We start from the raw sequence: 22618 nt of genomic DNA, 5'->3' as shown, positions 1-22618 counted from the left end.
AATAAATGCTTCAATGTTGTCTCCCAATGCGTCAATTGACGCGGGCTTGTCTGTATAGAGCTTTAACATAGCCCCACAAAAAATAGTATAAAGGCGTTTAATCGCTTGAAATGAAATGTTCACCGAACTCGCCTCTCAATAAGTCCATTGTTGCGCGTACTTTATAGCATGTGGCACCGTCTTGTTGAAACCACATGCCATGCAAGTCAAGCTCTTGCATTTTGGACAAAAAAAAAGTTGGATAGCATCTCACGGTAGCGCTCTCCATTCATAGTAACATTAAGATTCGCATCACCTTTGAAGAAGAACGGTCCAATGGTGCCACCAGCCCATAAACCGCACCAAGCTGTGACTTTTTATGGATGCATTATGGTAGCCCTGGCAATCGTTCTGGTTGATATTCACTCCAAAATTGACAATTCTGCCTATATACGTAGCTGAACACAATTTTTCGGTAAAAAAGTGGATCTTTGGCCAACTTTCCAAGAGCCCATTCACCAAAAATTGTACGTTGCATATCGTTTAGCTTCAATTCTTGCACCAGCTGTATTTTAAAAGGTTGTTGAGTAACAGAGGCCCAATTGGTGCGAATGGCGACGAATCTATAATAACTGAAAGTCATCTCTCTAAACACTGGAAACACTTGAAAAATTGCAACCTTTGACAATTCCTATTGGAATAAGTTCAATCGAATTGAAAATCAAAACGGGAATCACTTTATAGAGACGGAAAGCTTGGCGATAGTCGTATTTAACTATGTACAATTTGCCTCACCATCTACCTTTTGTTGTATAAGATGTCTGTTAGTGCATTCTCTAATAGCATATATTGATATTGTACTGTACTACTTTAGATGTATATACACATAGCACACACGAGTCATGAGGAGAGAACGAGGAGTCGAAGCAAGACCGTCTTAGAGGAAAGAACTGCCTGGCTGTGTGATAAAATTACAGATTAAATAAACCATTCCGATATATATATAAGTCTAAGCGTGTTTCATTATTTGGCCGAATAGCTAAATACTACATGGCGCAGCCGGTACAAAATCGAAGTTGAACTAAAATTAATTTATTAAAAAAAAAAAAAAAAAAAACCAACACAAAATTTAAGTGACGTGAAAGAAGATAAGAGAAACACGTGGAAACAGCAACTATGGACTTCCCAAAACCAGAACACTTGAATCTTGACGGCAATCTGAAAGAGAATTGGAAAAGATTCAAATCACATTTCGAGATTTATTCGACTGCAACAAAAACTGATGGTGAGGATGAAAAAATACAAGTGGCAAGATTTCTGAGCTGTGCGGGCACAGAAGCTATAGAACTCTTTCATACCTTTGAGCTTAGTAGTGACGAGCAAAAGAAAATTGAAAAAGTTAAAGCTAAGTTTGAGGAATACTGTAATCCGCGAACGAATGTGGTATATGAAAGGTACCGATTTTACATGAGAAATCAAAAGGAAGGTGAACCTTTTGACCATTTCTTGAAAGAGATATCAACTCTGGTAGAAAGCTGTAGCTTTGGAGATGAAAAGAAGTCCATGCTGAGGGACAGAATCGTCATTGGAATAGCAGACCATAGCATTCAAGCACAACTTTTGAAAACGAGTGAGTTGACCTTAGAAAAGGCAGTGGACACGTGTCGAGTGGCGGAGATGACAGGAGTGCAAAGCAAAATCATGCAAGGAGAGGCAGTATCAGGGAGAACAGCATCCGCAGTGGATGCAATTGGAAAAGAAGGGGGAAGTAGAAACAAGGCAGAATACCATCCTAAAAGTAGTAAAAATAGTGTTCCTTCTAATTTCAGATGTAAAGAGAATGCACAGCAGTTAGAGAAATGGGGCGAGGGAAGGGGACAGTTCAGCAAAATCAAATGCACATTTTGTAGCTACACACATTTGAAGGGCAAGTGCCCAGCGTATGGAAAAAAATGTGCCGCGTGTGGAAAAGTTAATCACTTTGCATCAATGTGTAGGAAACAAAAACTTGTGAGTGATGTTGCGGTTTTGCAAGAAGATGATGATTACGATAGTGATGAATTATTTATTGATGCAATTAAGTCGTATAAATCGAAAAACACGTGCTGGACTAAGTCTTTGACAGTAGAAAATACAGAGGTGATTTTTAAGCTAGACACAGGGTCGCAGGTAAACATTTTGCCAAGGAAATTGTTTGACAAAATAAGAACTCAGAATAGGCTCAAGAATTATGCTGTGAAATTGGAAGCTTACGGGGGTTTTAGACTTGAGGTAGTTGGAGCGGTAGAGTGTGAGGTTAAGGACGGAAACAAAAAATATAATATGCAGTTCGTAGTGGTGGAAAAGGGATGTCAGGCATTGCTAGGTTTGGAATCATGCATGGAATTAGGGCTAGTGGCTCGTATAGACAGTATAAGTCAAAGTATGAAAGAGAAGTTTATAAAATTGAATGAAGATATATTTGAGGGATATGGATTTTTCCCAGACGAATGTCGATTAGAGCTTAAAAAAGATGCACAACCAGTGAACAGGCCACCAAAACGTATACCCCTAAGCTTAAGAGAAAAAGTTAAGGAGACATTAGGTAAAATGGAAAAAAGGGGTGTAATTTCAAGAGTTAATGGGCCATGTGAATGGTCTCATCAGATGGTAGTAATAGAGAAGAGGGATGGGACCTTAAGAATTTGCCTTGATCCAAAAGAGTTGAATGCGGCTATAAAAGATGAAAGGTGCATGCTACCTACATTTGAAGACTTTAGAAATGCAATGAGAGATTACCAAATATTTACGGTATTAGACTTCAAAGAAGGATTTTGGCAGCTTAAACTGGATGAGAAGTCAAAGAAGTTGACAGTATTTAGTACACCATACAGTGGATGCTATAATTTTAATGTGTTGCCGTTAGGAGTAAAAGTAGCAGCAGAGATATTTCAAAAAATAAACAACAAATATTTTGGGGCATTGCCAGGAACATTTGTTTTTGTAGATGACTTGATAATAGGTGGGAAAAACAGTGAGGAACATGATGAAAACCTGAGTAGAGTACTGCAGAGAGCCAGGGAGTTAGGAATTAAATTTAACAAAAAGAAGGTGCAGTTTAGAGTGGAAAAAGTAAGGTACTTGGGACATATATTTTCAGCTGAAGGTACGACTCCAGATCCGGTAAGAGTTGAAGGGATCAAAGGTATAGAAAATCCAAAGAACCAAAAAGATTTACAGAAAATTCTAGGAACAGTTAATTACTTAAGACCATTCATCCCCAAGCTGGCCGATATGATAGCACCATTTAGAGACTTATTAAAGAAAAATGTGGTGTGCACTTGGAATGAATTCTATGCAGGGGCATTAGAACAAGTTAAACAAGCAATTGAAAAAGCAACAAAATTAAATACGTTCAACCCATCCCTACCGACAGTTATACAAGCTGATGCTTCAAAAGATGGTTTAGGCGACTGTCTTATGCAACTAGGAAAACCGATTTGCTTTGCTTCGAAAAGCCTCACTCAGACAGAGACCCACTACGCTCAGATTGAGAAGGAACTATTAGCCATAGTTTTCGCATGTAAGAAATTTCATGAATATATTTATGGGAGAAAAGTCGTAGTGTATACAGATCATAAGCCACTTGTATCAATCATAGATAAGCCGTTAGGAAACAATTATTCAACACGTTTACAAAGAATGAAAATTAAAATTATGATTTATGACTTAGAAGTGAGATATTTACCAGGAAAGGAGATGCATATAGCAGACTTGTTATCACGTAGTTCGGGAATGGATAAGGAGATAAATCTAGAGGATATAAGAACAGAATACATACATTCAGTTAGTTTAGGAGAAAGATCAAAAAATTTGTATATAAGAGAAACAGAAAAAGATAGTGTATTAAAGCAATTAACTAGGTATTATAGAGAAGGTTGGCCGTTGTCTAAAACTAAAATACCTGAGCAGTTAAGGTTCTTCTGGACTATAAAAGATAAATTGTATGAAGATAATGGATTAGTATTTTTTGAAGAAAGAGTATTTGTCCCAAAAAGCCTCATAAAGCATGCACTAGACGAGTTACATAGGAATCACTTTGGAATATCAAAAACTATAGCACGGGCTAAAGGTATATTTTACTGGCCATATATGAATAGAGACATTGAAAATGTGATAAGTCGATGTCAAGTGTGTGAAAAATTTAGAGCCGCGAACCCACAACATAAAATGATATCTCGAGAAACACCAGAACTACCGTATCAAAGAGTAGGTTGCGATATTTTGGAATTTAAAGGAAAGCCATTTTTGGTCATAGTAGACTATTTATCAAAATGGTTTGATCTTAAGGAACTAGACACAAAGTCAGCTAAAAGTGTCGTTAGGGCGATGAAAGAAACGTTTTCGGTGCATGGGATACCAGAAGAAGTAGTTTGCGATAATCAGCCATTCAATTCATATATATGTAGGCAATTTGCAAAAGAATGGGATTTTAAATTCACGTACGCAAGTCCATTTTATCCAAAATCAAATGGAATGGCGGAAAAGGCCGTGCATACCGCAAAGTCGATTTTGAGAAAATGTTTAGAGAGTGGAGGAGACCTTTATCTTACTCTGTTAGAATATAGGAGTACAAAACTTGCTCATTTGGACTTTTCACCATCACAACTGTTAATGAGTAGAAACTTAAGAACTAAACTCCCAATAGCAAAGAATCAGCTTAAGCCTAGAATATTAGAAACAGAAGATCTAATTAAGATGCAGCAAATTAAATTAAATCAGATAAACTACTATAATAGGAGAGCGAATAGAAAAGAATTAGAACTTAATAAAGGAGATAACGTAGTGTACAGAAAAGGAGTAGTTTGGGAGCCAGCTAAAATAGAAGAGAAAAGTAACAGTCCAAGGTCGTATGTGCTACGCACTGAAAACAATAAAGTAATTAGAAGGAACTCAGAACATTTGCGTAGATCATATAATGAACCAAAATTTAGAAATTTAAATGAGGAAGAAGAAAACATGCATAGGACCATAAACAATAGCGACTTTATGAAACAAGATTTAGAACAGCAAGGTGTTTCTTCGGAAAATTCAAAACAGGACATTAACATACCACAAAGTATTCCATCCTTGCAAACGCAAAATCACTACCAAACTCGCTATGGGCGAAGCGTTAAAAAGCCAATTTTTTTTGGAAGATAAACGTATAAAAAAAAAAAAAAAAAAAAAAAATGAATTTATGATTGAAATACTTAATATATATAAGGACATAAGTAGTGTTAGTTACAAAATATGCATCAAAAAAAAAAAAAAAAAAAAAAAAAAAAAAAAAAAAAAAAAAAAAAAGAATAGAAAGATAGAAAGTATTTGCAAATATGAACAAAATGAATTTCGCGTGTAAAAAAGGGGAGATGTTGTATAAGATGTCTGTTAGTGCATTCTCTAATAGCATATATTGATATTGTACTGTACTACTTTAGATGTATATACACATAGCACACACGAGTCATGAGGAGAGAACGAGGAGTCGAAGCAAGACCGTCTTAGAGGAAAGAACTGCCTGGCTGTGTGATAAAATTACAGATTAAATAAACCATTCCGATATATATATAAGTCTAAGCGTGTTTCATTATTTGGCCGAATAGCTAAATACTACACCTTTATTTTCAAAAATGTGTGTGTCAAAATTTTTGTTTACACCTCAAAATAGCGCTTGGACAAGATTCTGTATTAGTCTGAGAAATACAAATCCCACTTTCCTACGGTGTTTGTGGTTAAAAATGTTTTAAAAACTACTTTTTTTTAAATTACAATGTTCTGTTAGAAAAAGAGCAGTGTTTTGAAATTTGGTCGTACAGAATTTTTTGAAATGAGAGCTTAGGCTTTGTTGAATATAGTAACTGCCACATTTTATTTTATTTTACCACGACTTTTGTATATATAAAAGAGCCTGGAAAGCGACCCACACTGATAACTTTTCATGTCGTCTTTCGATGTGTTTTATATACAAATGGTCAATTAATTTGTTAAAAAAAAATAATACCTAATAATTACCAAACTTATTTGGCATTTGATGAAATAGTTTTATTTCAAAATCTATTTTTGTTAAGGAGATATTTATTTGAAAAGCAAAGTTCAACATTTTTAGTAGCATTTCTTAAGTGTTTTGAATTCATCTTTAAACAAATACACATTAGTTTTTCTTAGAAAATTTGGCACAAAATTAAATCATTTTCAAGTCAATCGAGAATCGACTATCAATTTTTACCAATTTTGCGTACTTTCTTTTGAAAAATTTAAATTTTATTAAAAAAAGGTCAATGCTGGATTTTTATGAAAAAATTACTTAATGTCGAACACAATATTTTCTATATAAGACGATATTAGTTTGAAGAAAATATAGTTAATTTGAAAAAAGATATTTAAGTGGAAAATCAATGTTTACCACCTTTACCCGTGTTTTGTTGGAAAATCTATCCACAGTATAGTAGGATTTTACACAATAACAAAAACAACGTCCAAAGTATGAATACTACCGATAAAAGTTAAAGTAGAATGTTACTACTGATGGGCTTTTGACATTTATACGAGTCTCGAAGAGATTGTATGTGGTTTCGTTCTCAAATATTGGTACGATTGTAATGGCATTTCTATCTCGATGGCTGTGTTCGTTGAGGAGGTGTGCATTTGAAATCGTATGTTTTCCATTGGGAACAAAAATCAATCTGTTACTGTTTACTGTTTACTTTTGTTGATGACAATGGAATAACTGGGTTTATTTTGCAAGAACAGAAAAGATAATTAAGTTTTGCTATGTACTAAAGGTTTATTTCAGTTAAGATTAAATAAATGTTTTTGGTGTTTCCAGCGCTCAAGAAAATTTAAAAATGATAAAGTTTGACAGCACTTTCTAAAATGTAAATGGTTTTTCGATGTTTCTTATGAAGTACAAGTAAGATAGTTTGATTCGTGTCAAACAATGAAGAACTGAATAGTTCAGCAACATGTAAGAATACGCTACCTACTTCATGTGCAATTTTTTTTAATTTGATTAAAACAAAACAATTTTTTTTGTACACAAACATGCAAAAAACAGACCATAAAGCATTATCTTTAAAACCAACTCCTCCACACAGGTTTTTTTTCTCAAATTTTGACTCGACTCCGATCTCCGACCGGAATCGATTCGAATCAAGCTCATTTCAACTCGATTAAGCAATATAAGGAATTAAGGTGATTTTCAAGCTCGTAGTAGTCTACGAACAAACCCCCTCCTTGAAGAAATTGTTAAATGAACTTCTTTTTATAGAATCTCTATTTCCAGATGTTTTCTTACCACTTCTTCTTGAAAATTGTCCATTTTATTAGTTTTAGCTCGTTTTTTGCTAAGTTAATTTTAACTTTTGATTTTCACAAAAATTTGCTCTATTTGTGTGTTTTTTAAAATTATTTATTGACAGATTTTCATTCAGCTGTACCAATTTTTAAATACAAAAATCTGGCTACTGTACTGTACTATATATGGAATACCAAAAAAAAACACTTCTTTAGTAATGTTTTTTAGGCCTTTAATACTCCTGTTTAAAAACTGTCAATTATATTTTCTTTTTCTTAAAATTTTACCAGATGTCAAAAACGTTATTCTTCGTTCCATACAATTATCTTAGAGATAAAATAATTGTGTTCGTTAAATATATGAGGTGACAATTATTTGATTTCAGTTTTTTTTTAATTATGAGTTTTTAATTGTATTAGTTTGGTATCACTTCACAAAATGAATATTAGCTGAAACACAAACAAGCTTCAGCTTCGGCTTTGCCTGACGTTTACGAGTTCAGCCATAGGAATTCAATGCATGCTATCACAACGAAACTTGGACCTCACGTTTCGTTTGACAATCGTAAGGAAATAACGTAATGTTACGTAATGTGACTCAAAACGAAAACTCTAGTTCAATTTGCTGAACATTTGCTTTGTCTTACAGCTGTAAAAAAGTCAACAAACAAAATACACTTGCTTTTGGAGGGATTCCCATTGGTTATTATAGGCTGTGTAAGCTACATACATACTTCCGCTATAAATTTAATTTCTTCGATTTCAAAACTCATATTAAAATCATATTTTTTTATTTTGAAAAAAATAATATGAGTAATAATAATATTTTATAACAAATAAAAAATAACAGCTGCTAATGACAAAAGCGCCATTTTAGAAATGTCTTATTGGAAATGTAATGTCATTCAAAGCAACCTCGAAGCAGGCCCAACGTAACGCAGTTGAAGCCGAAGCTGAAGTGTGTTGGTGTTTCAGCCATTTAAAATTTAATTCAAGACGTTAGTGTTATTGGTTTGTTAAAAATTTTAAGTTTATCCAAAATTTTAATTTTTTTTATTACTATGTTTAAAAAAACCACATATTCAATAATTTTGAAAGTCCTTTCTGTATTATTATCTTTATAACGAAATTCATTTGAAGTCGATGTCTCTAATGGTTCTTGAGATATGGACGGATAAAAAAGCTTCCTGAAATTATGAACGTACGTACACACGCATAGACATTTCTCTAAAGATCTTTTATTTAGACTCTAGGGACCTTGAAACATCATAAATGTCAACATTTTAAGTTGATAAAGTGCGTTTTTAAAGACGAGTGGCTTTCAATTTGGCAATAACAGTTGAATTAGTATTTTTGACAACTGTTACTTTATTTGTGCTCATTTTAAGAATCCATGTTACAATTAAAAAGCTTACTCTTGGACGATGTTTGCAAATCGGTTCATGATGCAACGAAATAATCAAATCCTTGAAGGAAATGTTTGTTAAGGGCAGTATCTCGAGTCGTGAGCTTGTGGCTTGGCCTTCAAGATGGTGCGATTTAGTAACACCGCAAAAATATTGTGGGATTTTGATGAAGTCGCTCGTCTGGGCAGAAAGGACAATCTTTACTTAGACCAGACGTCTTCTTTAAAATAGCAAATTATTTGAATTGACTTGCTTAAATTTTCAACTTCGCACACGTAACTTTGAGGTTATGTTTGATACATTGCGCAAAATTAAAACAAAAATATGTGTTTTTTATGTCAGTTTTAACTAAAATGTACAGAAACATCGAGCCTTCTATAGATCTGGTCTTTTCTTAAAAGTTAGAATATTCATTTTTTTACTACTTTTTCAATTAATCTAGCGGAATCAGTAATGGCTTGAATATTGGCGTCAAATGCGTCAGAAGTTTTTGGTTTTGCAGCATATGCCAATGAATTAACATACCTCATCTTGAAATAATCGAAATACCTTAAGTCTCGCACAAACGAGAGGCAATTTAACAGGACCGCCTCCGGAAATAAAGTTATCATTGAATTGATTTTTCAAGATATCAAAAGTTAAGTGGGCTACTTGACGTTTAATTGATAAGTTTGTGGAAATAAAAATAAAACAAAATATAAACTGACAATTCTCACAGTTTGTAAACTGCATAACGCAGTCAATTTTAATGAAAGTATTGGTGATTCATTAATGGGTTAAGGATTGTCTCCACTCCACAGACGTCAGTTTTGCTTATAGAGTGAATTTTCTGAATTTGTAAACGTTGTTCTGGCGTTAAACGTTTTAGGAATAATTGCCTTGCCACACCTTACTGAACAGAAACTATGCTATAGACTAGAAAAAAAACATCGAAGTCAAAAAATTTAGTATATGGCTGAAACACAAACATGCTTCCGCTCCGGCTTCACCTGACATTTACGAGTTCAGTCAAAGAAATTCAATGCATGCTATCACAATAAAGCTTTGACCTCACGTTTCATATGACAATCGTAAGGAAAAGAACGTAATCTTACATAATGTGACTCCAAACAGAAGCTCTTGTTCAAATTTGCTGAACATTTGCTTTGTCTGACAGTTCAACAGGTATAAAAAAATGTTGCATTTGGAGGGAACCATTGTTTATTAGGAAAAGTTGAAATATTGAAAACGTTTTATTTTTGTAAAACAGAAAAAGAGTTTCGAAGAACTCCTCATAGATTGAAGAACTCCGTAAATTGAGCCCACCAACGTCTCTCAGTTTGCGCTTCTTCTTGCTACATGAAGTGAACATAGGCTGTGTAAGCTACTTCCGCGATAAATTTAAATTTGTTCGATTTAAAAATATCTTTTACTGCATGAAAAATCAAAACAAACTTTTGAGAAAAAATAACAGCTGCTAAAGACAGAAGCGCCATTTTAGAAATGTCATATTAAAAATGTCATTCAAAGCAACCTCGAAGCAGGAACATCGTAATGCAGACGAAGCTGAAGCGTGTTTCAGCCAAAAGCTCTTTAGAACGTTATTCAAAGTAGCTGCTTGCTCTTAAGTATTGCATATATAGCTACATAATTCAAATAGCATAAAAGACCGACGTTTTTAAATATATCATTCTAAGTTCACATACTTATTTTTTAAAAGGCCTTCCTGTGAATGCAGCTTAAACTTACCTTAGAAATGTCACGAAAATAAGGTGTCAAATGTTGAGTTCCGACTAGCCTAATAAATGTACACATGCGTTACTCATGCTCACGGAGTGAAGGTGACGTCGTTCAAAGTTAAGCGAAAATTCAGTAAATCCACATCAAGGTTTTCTTAAACATACGACAAAAATACAAATTCTCACCACTCAAAAGGTCAACGAGCATCGAATAATTGAATGTATTCTACCAAATAAAACTTCATGTTTGATTGTATTTTTTTTTTCTTTTAATTTAATTTTTGACATCTTCACCAACTCTTATGGATCTCTTAATGTCAAGTGACCACCTTTTTCAACTCTTTATTGAATCAATTTGATATTTTGAGCAACCGAAAGTCACCATCACCATCACTGACACTGTCACCATCACCATCGCCACCCTCTCACTTAAAATAAAGAATTTATTCAGCCCTACAAGTTTACCTTGGCTAGCGACTCCTTCAAATATACATAACTTTCCTGTCTTTCTATTCGGTGCTGCAAGCCGAAATCCACATTTAAAAAATTACAATAAAATTGATTTTTTTTATATCTGCATATTGACCTGTTATCGTCGTTGTCGCGCCGTGAAAACCTGTTGGCACTCACTGTCAATATACTGTCACTACTCACCATATACACCATCAATGAATGTCACAATTTGACGTTTTCGATACTCTCGCTGCTGGGTTTATACCGACTTTGAATTTGGACATTCGTCGTAGCTGTAGCCTCTGCTCTTAGTTGAATCCGTTGTGAATAATATTTTACTTTGAATGTAATTTAATTTGTTGTTTTTCGTTCGGAGAAAAGTTAACAATTCGGCGGAGATGTGAGAAACAGAAACCATGAACGGTGGCGGAGGTGGTGGTGGCTTTTTAACAACGAAAAAAAAGTTGTTCAAGACCCGGCCCGGCCGGCAGCGACTGGTTTTACTTGTTTAAACAAATTATTTGGCTGATTGGTAGTTCAGATTTTATATCCATCTTCTATACATCAGTGAAAGACGTAAAGGGTATTTTATTTTTATCGTTATTCAACTTTAAGATCAAACAATTTATGAAGATATCATTTTTGACATAAGAGCTGTATTAAAAATGATAACAGCACAATCATAATCATGTAGACCAAATATTGAAAATGTTATTGCATCTGTCATTTTTTAAAACTGTCACAAGAGACAGTGTTGCCAGGTCACAGCGAAAAACTCCCATCAACAACATTCCTTAAGTCTAATTTGCTATGGATGTACATTTATGTAGGGAGCCACTTGTTGTTTCTATAACTTTTTGGAATAAATTGTAACTTTGAAACCCTTTAAGAAGATTTTAAAAGAATGAAAGCCAACTATAAGTTAAGTCGTATTATGTGCGGGTATGTAAATTAGGGATCTGATTTGTCTGCAAGTCTTTCTATAATATTATGATTATAGGATTGAATAAAAAGTCACGCATATTAAATCTGATGATGCGCATTTTGAATTTAAAATTCAAATTTATACAAAATAAATGTGTGTATATTTGATTTTAGTATTAAATAAAATATTAGCTTTGGTAATAGTAGCTTATATATTCTGTGAGTCGAAATTTATGTATATTATAATATATACTTTATAATATTGGTCAACATTATAAAAGTTTGACATTGAGAATAATATTGGCGTGTTTATGGTGAATATTGGACTTCACAACTTCTTGTTTGATACAAATTATTTACTTCGCTTCTTCATAAAATTATTTTAACAGTAATAAAATGGTATTATATGTTTCTATAGGGCGTAGTATCAATCTGTTTTTCAAGCATTTGTTTTCAATTTCAGTTAACACTTCCAATTGTTTTTGTTGTTCAAATGGTAGATATGTGTATTCAAGAGGACACAAGCGTTAATAGGTTTTTCGCAAAACCTACCTCTGTCTACAGGGTTGCCGAAATGGCCCGAGAAGGCAATTTTGCCAATATTTAGTTGAAATGGTCCGGTGACCCTAAACATTTAAAAATGACACTCTAATGGCTAAAACACAAACACGCTTCAGCTTCGGCTTCGCCTGACGTTTACGAGTTCAGCCATAGGAATTCAATGCATGCTATCACAATGGAGCTTCGACCTCACGTTTCGTTTGACAATCGTAAGGAAAAGAACGTAATGTAACGTAATGTGACTCCAAACGGAAGCTCTAGTTCAATTATCTGAACATTTGCTTTGTCTGACAGCTCATCAGCTGTAAAAAAATGTCAACAAACAAAATATTTGCTCTTTGGAGGGATGAAATAATACAAATGTCATTCAAAGCAACCTCGAAGCAGGCCTAACGTAACGCAGACGAAGCCGAAGCTGAAGCGTGTATGTGTTTCAGCCATAAAAAGTATTTAAACCAAATACGGAACATGTGTTAATCAATAAGATTTAAATCCTTCACTGACTATGACGACTTCAATTTATTTATCTTTCACTTATAGGCTTTTCACAACAAACCCAAAACCCGGTTTTCGCCGAAAACCTACATCGAAACTCAAGTTTTCTTATACATTTTTGGTAAACCAATAGTTTTCGTAAACCACAAGTATTGTATAAAACCTCTCGAAAACTAGTTGCAATTCAAAGTTGAACTAAACAAACAAACCTTTCGAAATATTCAGCGCTCAAATTAATGTAAGCAAAACAGCTGATGGCTGTTGTCAAAACATTTTGAAATAAATTTGGTCGCGGTAAGTATTATTATTTATACAATTTCCTTACAAAATAAGTATTATGTTTTAAAAGATGTTCGTGGATTATATAAAAAGACTTGTGATAACTTTGCAATTCAAACAGGAAGTGATTTATTTAGTCAAGTTATAATAAGAACATAATATTAATATTTAGATGTTTTGTTATACTTAAACCCTGCTTACATCGAGTATAATAATAATGTACTAGAATTTTAATATATAACAATAAGAATTATTGCTTTTTGTTTTTTTATTAACAGAATATGGAACATTTTCCAACGTCGATCCTCCAGAGTTTCAAATGCCCTTTGTTAAGCGAGGACGAGGAAGACTAGCCCAAATAAAATTAACGCAAGAAAATATTGATAATAAAAACGTTTCGTGTGATGCTGTTCTTTTCGGAATACCATATTTAGAAAATGAAAACATCAAAACGTATATCAATCACTTATGCCACGACTTAAATATTCTACCACCAAAATTAATTAACTCGTTTCGAATACGCACTTCACAAAACGTCAACTCTTCGATAATTCTAAAATTTCAGTCCGCATACGATAGAAACTTTATTTTGACATCTATTGCACGTTACCGAAAGCAACATAAAAAGCAATTAAATTTGAGTAATTTCGGACTAGATTCTGAAACGACTGTGTACTTACGCGAATGTCTGACAAAAAAAAATAATAACATTCTCCATGCCGCACTACATCTTAAGAAACAAAAACAACTTTTCTCCGTGTTTACAATGCGTGGATTGGTATATATTAAACGTCACTCAAATGATGCACCAGTTGAGAACATTGGTGAATTGAATAGCATTGCCAGCCTCCAAACATGATTGCAGCTTTAACAAACCAAACTATTTTCGAACATTGTTATTTAAATTTTTATATTATTTTCCTTTATTTTGAATTGTCTATGTTGAATTTCCTTATTATTAAAACACTTTGCTTTTTAAATTTATAATAATATTTCTTATTTTAATTTAATTTCAAATTTTCTTCATAAACTTTTGTCGGTCTATTTATTTGAATTTTCTTTTTTACAGTTTTGTTGTGTATAATGAATAACTCAAGTAATTTGCATTCTATGGTTAGGGTCCTGAGTAAGCAGAAATGTGGTCTTAGGGTTTGTCATATAAATGCTCAAAGTTTGTTACCGAAAATTGACGAGTTTCGTGACATTTTTATTAATTCAGATGTAGATGTTATTTGTGTTACTGAAACATGGTTAAGAGATGATATTGGTGACGAGTTGTGTTTTGTTGGGGGCTACCGCATTTTTAGGAACAATAGAGCAGATCGTGTTGGTGGTGGTGTGGCAATATATATAAAATCTTCCATAAAATCTAAACTAAAGTTTTCTTCTGAGAGAGGTAGTCCTATTGAATATTTATTCGTTGAGGTTTTTGGAAGCGAAAGCAATCTACTTTTAGGAGCAATTTATAGGCCAAATAAGCATATAGAACTTTCACAATTTTCTGAACTTTTAGAAGAAATCTCTCTGGGCTTTCCAAATATAGTTTTATGTGGAGATTTTAATTGCAATCTACTAAGCCCAAACATTTTAATTCATAACATGCGTGCACTCAATCTTAGCCCAGTTAATACTGTGACTCCGACTCACTTCTTTGACGGGGGCGCGACACTGCTTGACTTATTTTTGGTTAGTGAGATTAGGGATGTGGTTTTGTATGATCAACTTTCCGCACCGGCTTTTTCAAGGCATGACTTAATATTTTTGACAATAAAGTTTAATCTTATATATGCCGTCAAACAGATTTCATATCGTGATTTTAAGAATATTAATGTTCTGCACTTGGAGGAAGATACAAGAGCCATCAATTGGGATAACATTTTTTACATGCCTTCTTCCAATGAACAAGTTCAATTCTTAACGAACAAGATAAATCTTCTCTACGACACTCATGTTCCCTTGAAAACAAAAATTTTGAAACAAAATGATAAGCCCTGGTTTACAAATAATATAAGATCGTTAATGCAAAAACGGGATCATGCATTTAATAATTGGAAGCGGTATCGATTGCCCGAGTTACGACTCGCATTTTGTTCTCTTCGGAACAGAGTTATTGCAGAAATTCGTACAGCTAAATCTCAAATTTTCTCTAAGCATTTAAATGTTTCACTGAATGGGCGACAACTATGGAGAAACTTGCGAAACGTTGGCATTGGAAAGTTGAGAAATGCGACTGCTGTAGGTCTTGATGTAAACACACTTAACGAAGCATTTGCCTCACGACCGTCACTTTCGCCTTTGCCAATCACTTCTGGGGGTGTCTCGTTTGCGGAAGACTCAGATCATCCTGGTTTCGGTTTTCGAGCAGTAGATTCTACTGATGTTGTAGAAAGCTTACTCTCAATCAAGTCTAATGCTATTGGTCTAGACGGAATTGATCCAAAATTTATAAAAATGATTCTGCCATTTTTGCTGCCCTACATCACGTTTACATTTAACTCCATTTTAATGTCTGGAGTTTATCCTGACATTTGGAAGGTGGCAAAAATCTTACCACTTCCTAAAAATGCTAAAGGAACCGAATTCAGACCTATTTCAATTCTTTCTTATTTATCTAAAGTTTTTGAGAAAATTTTGCAGAAACAAATCAACGCTTTTCTTACGACTAACTCCATGCTTACCTCGCAACAATCTGGTTTCCGCAAAAAGCACAGTTGTATAACTGCGCTTTTGAACGTAACTGAAGACATAAGGCAATCGTTGGATAAGGATGATGTAACTTTTTTGGTTTTACTTGATTTCTCCAAGGCATTTGACACAGTTAATCATGTCATACTTTGTAACAAGCTTATGCAGCAGTTTAATTTCTCAACAGGCGCCACAAAGCTCATATATTCATATTTAAACAATAGAAAGCAAGCAGTCCAAGCTGGTGACAGTTTGTCCAATTTTCTACCAACGTTATCTGGAGTTCCTCAAGGATCGATACTGGGTCCTTTACTATTCTCAATGTATGTAAATGAACTACCATCTTTGATCGATAATAGTTCCTGCCACTTGTATGCCGATGACGTACAACTATATCTAAGCTGCCCTCTCGGACTTATTGACAATGGAGTCTCCAATGTCAATGAGGACCTTGAGAAAATTTTAAATTGGTCCCATTTAAATGGTCTTTTTTTGAATCCGAAGAAATCTAAATGCTTAGTTATCTCGAGAAAGAACTTAGATCTTGTTTACTTTCCTCAAATTATGTTAAGTAATGGTCCAATCGTATACGTACAGACTGCAAAGAACCTTGGCGTTACATTTAATCGATATTTGACTTGGGACGATCACATAAACGGCAAAATGTATGGTGCTCTACGTACACTTTGGGTAACCCAGTATTTTACGCAAGTAAAAACACGAATACTGCTAGCAAAGACCTTGCTTATACCTATTTTGATTTATGGATGTGAGTTATATTGCAACTGTAGATATGATAGTAATAATATCGTTCGCTATGCTTTTGGTTTACGTAGGTATGACAGAATATCTAATTATTCTTCCCTGTTATTAAATATGCCCTTGGAAAATTATGTAAAACTTCGTTGTTTAATCCTCCTCTCCGATATATTGCACACACAACAACCACAATATTGTTTTGACAGAATATGTTTCCCCACCTCTAACAGGACTCGTCAACTAGTTCACCCTCGCTATACATGCTTAACTTCTGAGCGTCAATTTTTTGTAAATTCAGTTCGCCTCTGGAACTCCCTTCCACGCTTTATTAAAGAAAATCAAAACACAACAAGACTTAAAAAGGACTTAATAAATTACTTTTCAATTTAAAATTATATTACATACTTACATAGACCGTATAGAAAGTTATTAAACTTTTCATATTATAATAATAATCATAATATAAATAATTGTAATGTCATTTAATTATAATAATTACATTGTCATTCTCATTTATAAGCTTGTTACTACCTTATAAGATATTGTATCTTACAGTTACTAAGCGTTCAAAATAAAATAAATAAAATAAAAAATAAAAATAAAATAGTTCGTAATGACTTTTACAAGGGATGCGTCTTCCAACTTGTTGCCACATATACATATATTCGAAGCTTTCGCTTACTACCTGGAGAAAGACTTTCCTTTAACTCCGTTCAATCACAAGGGTTTGGGTGATATGAGAATGGCGATAAGTTAATTTGTAGAGGAGAATTAGTATGAAAGGAAATCTCTGGTGGAGGCTAATTCGCAGCGAGCTAGGAAAATTTGCGCCAGTTCAGTTCTTTTCTTGTATTTTAAAATTCCTTTTAAATTTGCATTAATCTCCTTCAGAGCATCGGTGGAATTGGTTTGGTAAAGTATTTGATGCTCAACTTGCTTCTCGAGGAGCGACTGTCTTTTTTTTGGTGTTTTTCGTGGATGTGGTAGGTTTTCCTTTTGGGTAATGTTGTCGTTTGTTTCCGTTTCAGCAATAACCTCAAACATTTCCGCTTCTTCATGATCTTGACGGCTGCAGCTCATACTGGTGTCTTGCAACCCGAAACTAAGGGATCCATTCATCCCATCGATTGCTTCACCTAAGTCTAGCAACTCACTGACTTTCTCTTCCAGTGGAGTAAGTGGATGATGTTTCGGGGGACCACCACCAGTTCCAGACAAATTTATTTTATTTTTTCTTAGTTTGGCTTTGGTATGAACCTTAAAATCGGCCCAGACCTAATGAATCAAAAAAAATATTAAAGAATTGGTCAATATTGAAACATTGTTTACCTTTTTCCATCCCTCTGCATCACGCTGCGGTGGACCTTCAGCATTCAAATCGTTTGACAGATTGGTCCATAAATGATTTGATTTTTGTCTTGCTTCTTGTGTTTTTAAATAACCCTTGGACAAGTCTGGGTGCTGGGTCATATAATTGACCATTACCTCAAACTGCGACACTTTAGTCTTTCGAATTTTATATGATGCCCTGGAACAGAAAACATATAAATTATACAAATGTACATATTACTATGTTTATGAAATATTTGAGAATTATTAATTTATAACTTTTATTTACTTACATTCTGAAAAAAAACTTCCTCGTTAGAACTTTTCGCAAGCACATTTGATGTAGAACGATTATTTCCGAAAATCCGAATTCGCAAGATTTTGACAATAACTTTAGCCAAACGTAGTACCAAATTTGTTCAAAAAAAAAAACACTTGGCAGTACTAGAGCTGTTCGAGTTTCGTTTTCAGAACTTGCTTATAGAATTACAGAGTTCCGATTTTGCGAATTCGAACAGTTTTACTTTAGAATCGAGTTCCGTAGTAAGGCCCCAGAGTTGGAATCAACGGTGCATTCCTGACCACGTTAAAATATCCTACTTGCGTATTTACTGATGACAAACCAGGCACACGAAATAAGGACAACGAGCATTGGAGTAAGAAAAGTTAACGAAACAGCCATACGTCAGAAAGGCAAACTAAAAGACTGCGATGTATACTACGGCGATGGCTACCAAGAACAAAGGAACAACACGTCTATTTGGGTGTGGATTTGTTGATGGAACAAGTCTCTTGAAAAAAGTCTTGAGTTTAACAATACGCATCAAGGCTAAATTCGCGAACATAAGCCCAATATGCGCGCATGCCCCAACAGAGGAAAAATATATTGCGGGGACCCAATTCAAAAATAGCTCACTAACTGAGTATCCGGATACCTGGCGACCTCCGGATTAACTAGCCTTTTCTGTATAACGCAAATCTCTGTATAGACAGACTTCTATTTCTTCGCAACTCGTGGGACAAAATATAAACAACAAAAAAGAAAAAAAAATGAGACCGGTATCTCTTTAAGACCGGGCGGCAGTTTGGCGTCAAGGCCTGTTGCAGTATCTCCTGCGGCCAACACAGAGAAGGGAGTAGTGGCGAGAATCCTGAAGGCCTTTGGTGAATCATTGGAGGCTTCCAAGACCACTTCCTTCCAAAAGCGATGGGCTTTGGCATTAGGGTCATGTCAAACTCATGGTTTGTGGCGATCAGAGGTCTACAGAGCAATATCAGTTTTTTGAACTCACTGTCAAACTTATCTGTTTCTGCAGAATGATGATGGAGAACATGTCAAAAAAGGTGCGACTTCTTTAAAACCGTCAACACTAGAGGCACAATCTTCCAAAGTTACATCCAATAACTCGGATACGCAGATGATATTGGCATAATTGGAAGATCAAAGCGTGATGTCAGTGGAGCGTTTTTGAGTATTGTGACAGAAGCGGAAAAAATTGGATTAAGTGATCAATACAATGAGGGCAAAACCAAGTAAATGCTGTCATAAAAAAATGACATTGAACAACGACGTCTTGAACAAAACGTCACCATGGACAGCTATAACTTCGAGGTAGTTCATAGTTAAAAGTTAATATCTTTCATTATAACATCAAATTATTTTTGTATGGCGAACAGAACACATTGAAAAAAATGTATTTCTGTTATATTGGTATAACTGTTTTTGATTGCAGCTGTCAAATTTGCATTCGAAGTTGTTTACGATTGATTCCAATAAACAAATGCAGATTATTTCGAAAGAAAAGTAAGTCTCAAAACTGTCAACTTTTTGTGTGTTTATTGGGCAAAATAAATTAACTTGGCTTTTGCACTTTATTTTTTCCTTTTAAACATTGAAGCAGTTAGAAAAAATTAAATCATTTTTCTATCGTATTCCAATCTTAATGAAAAAACAATTATTTTGTTAATTAAATCCAATATTTACTAAAGAAGAAACCCCTCAGGTTTAAATTAACATCGCTTTGATAAAAAAAAAACTAGGTTTTTCAAAGCTTAGACACTCAGACCTTCTAAAAGAAGTTAAGATTTTTAAAAACGGTTTATTTGTTTTTAAATTCTTTTTATGAAATCAATTTCAAACCAAATGCACATTTCAAGGTTATGGTTACTTTGCATACAAAAAACAGTTAACCAATCACATTCTTAACGCTCAACCTCTTTTTTCTTATAACAAATATTAACTGAATCTTATGAAATTTCTAGCACTATATGCTTTATGTTTTGTTGTTGTATTCAATATAAACTTTCCAAAATTAGAGCCCAATTGAGTAAATAAAATTCTCGTGTTTCACCGAAATATAGAACCGTAGACATTTTTACTAGCAATGTTATCCAAACAACTTTAAAGCCTAACACCATCTTTGTAAATGTTTTAAAATATATGTACTTTGTTTTTTTTTTTCATTTTCTTATAATCGTACATATTTTCTTATGTTTTTTTTAAAAAGGTGTTATTCCCTGAAAAAAATTATTTCTGGCTTGTGATCATTTTTGAAAAATAGATCAAAACATGACATTCGTATATCTACGACCTACGTACAATGGAATTCACCTGTTAATACAAAATTGAAGTTCGTTATATTGCAATATATTTAAGCTTTATAAAGAAAACAATATTTATACGAGTATAGAATTGAAAAAAAGAATAAGAAATAAAATCAATAGCGGTTATAGAGACATTATTTACCCGCTTTGTGGTTGTTTTGACTTAAGTCAGTCTCGATGCTAATGTTTTTCAAGACTTGATGGAAATTTTGTTGTTTCGGCATTGTAGGATTATTCCAGATCTTTTAAATTTAATTGAATTAAGTTTCCGGGTTTGATTTTTTAAATATTAAATAAAGCACCAGACATAGTCGAATATTCGAAACTAAAGTTTTTGAAGAGTGATCTTAATTGACCAAAATTCAACGATTATTTTAAACAGATACAAAAATTATGTTAGTATTTTCAGACCTCCATTGATTTTCAATTAGTAAATGCAAAATAAATTTACAAAATGTATTGATTTTGGAACAAATTTCCAACAAAAAAATATATTTATTTTTAATGACATGGCTAGTGGAGACATTTTTCCATAAGTCATCCTGAAATGAAATTTGTATTCCATTAAGCAAAATCAATAAATGAGAATTGAAATTGTAGCAAGTTTCACTTGCAAAATATCAACTGGACTCAGTATTAATATTGTGTTTTTACGAAGCCATAACCTACTCCTTAGAGAATAAGTAGGTAAATAAATTAACCTTTAATGAATAAAGTAATTAATTAGGGATGTGTTTATTTATACAAGTGCCATTTTGAAACAGATGTATAGGAATTGCAATATTTTTAAATTGGTTGCAAGTTCGATGGTCTGGTAATTAAACGTTAACCTCGTTGGAAAAAAAACCACAATCTATTACAATCATTTTATTGTAAGACCAGGAAGGTTTCGATTACAACAAAGCTGTTATGATGTTGAAATGGTTTCCAAAAAAAAAAAAACATTATATTTTCACTATCGGGAAATTATGTTTTCAATTTCATACAAATTGAGGATATTAATGAAGTTTTAGATATATCAAAAACTTTAATTATCACAGTGAAAGGTGCTTTAGAGAAAATTCCTCTTATCTGGTACAATTTTAGCATAAAGCATTTTCCATGTGCATTCAAGAGGACACAAGCGTCCAGAAGTTTTTCTATAAACCAACCTCTGTCTATCAACTCCTACTCTCACCTCCCCGTGGTAAATATCAGGTGCCTACTACCTCAATTGGAGATTGGGGTCCAACCCCAGTGGAAAATTGTTGGGGGCAGCAAACGAGAGAGGGGGGAGAGGTGTTTCCACTAAGGCACTTCCCGAGATGGATTCAACGGTGGCGTGTACAGTTCCAGTAAGGCTGAACTACTTATTCGGAGTACAGGCCTATCGGGGTGACTTTCTGACCACGTAAAAATCTCCTAGTTGCGAAGCACCAACTATAGCCTCGGATACGGACGGATTTACTGTTGACAACCCATGTAAACGAATTAAGGACAACGAACTGCGGATATGCATGTGGAATGTTAGGTCCCTTAACACACTACGTGCAGCCGAAGAATTAGTGGATGCCCTAGACTGCTATAAAGCAGACATCACCGCCATCCAGGAAATACGATGGGATGGACCGGCAAAAAGAGGATGAAAAACTGCTATATTTACTATAGTGACTGCTACCGAGAAAACCAACAGCGCTTATTTGGATGCGGCTTTGTCATTAGAGCCAGACTGAGCCGACAAGTCTTGAGCTATGGGTATATCAGCGAGCTCCTCATGGCCATCCGCATCAAGGCTAAATTCGACAACATTAGCCTAATATCCGCACACGCCCCAACAGAAGAGCTCTTAGACAAAACATATGATCAGAGTCCTAGCTAAGATATTAAAACTGTCCTGGGCGATTTTAATACCAAGCTAGGTAGAGAAAACATCTTTTGTGGAATAATCGGGAAAAACAGCCTTCACGCCAACATTTCCGACAACGGATTCAGGCTCATACATTTTTCTGCGGGGCGAAGCTTCATGGTAGCGAGTACGCGTTTTCCACACCTCAACATCCATAAAGGAACTTGGACTTCTCCAGAACAATCTACCGTCAACCAGATTGACCATATTGCGATCGACGCCAGACA

The 22618-nt window shown here is 34.2% G+C and overlaps 2 protein-coding genes across 2 annotated transcripts; one reads left to right on the top strand and one right to left on the bottom strand.

Annotated features, from left to right (window-relative positions):
- Positions 1-1155: 1155 nt before the first annotated feature.
- Positions 1156-5160, top strand: LOC129951586 (uncharacterized protein K02A2.6-like). Its single transcript, XM_056063824.1, has one exon. The coding sequence runs from the start codon at positions 1156-1158 to the stop codon at positions 5158-5160; it is 4005 nt and encodes a 1334-aa protein (XP_055919799.1).
- A 12184-nt stretch (positions 5161-17344) lies between these two features.
- Positions 17345-18086, bottom strand: LOC129951573 (uncharacterized). Its single transcript, XM_056063800.1, has 2 exons — positions 17903-18086; positions 17345-17848 (listed from the first exon to the last, which is right to left on the bottom strand). The coding sequence occupies exons 1-2, from the start codon at positions 18053-18055 to the stop codon at positions 17345-17347; spliced, it is 657 nt and encodes a 218-aa protein (XP_055919775.1). The 5' UTR covers positions 18056-18086.
- Between the last annotated feature and the right edge of the window lie 4532 nt (positions 18087-22618).

Source organism: Eupeodes corollae, chromosome 1 (genome assembly GCF_945859685.1).
Source record: "Eupeodes corollae chromosome 1, idEupCoro1.1, whole genome shotgun sequence".
Lineage (NCBI taxonomy): Eukaryota > Metazoa > Arthropoda > Insecta > Diptera > Syrphidae > Eupeodes > Eupeodes corollae.
Note: the sequence above shows the minus strand (reverse complement) of the source record. Positions and strands in the feature narration are given on the sequence as shown.

Excerpts from the sequence above, each read along its gene's own strand:
- LOC129951586 (XM_056063824.1), top strand. The coding sequence starts at position 1,156 with ATGGACTTCCCAAAACCAGAACACTTGAATCTTGACGGCAATCTGAAA.
- LOC129951573 (XM_056063800.1), bottom strand. The coding sequence starts at position 18,055 with ATGGTCAATTATATGACCCAGCACCCAGACTTGTCCAAGGGTTATTTA. Across the intron at positions 17,849-17,902 it reads ATGCAGAGGGATGGAAAAAG|GTCTGGGCCGATTTTAAGGT; the intron begins GTAAACAATGTT and ends TTGATTCATTAG.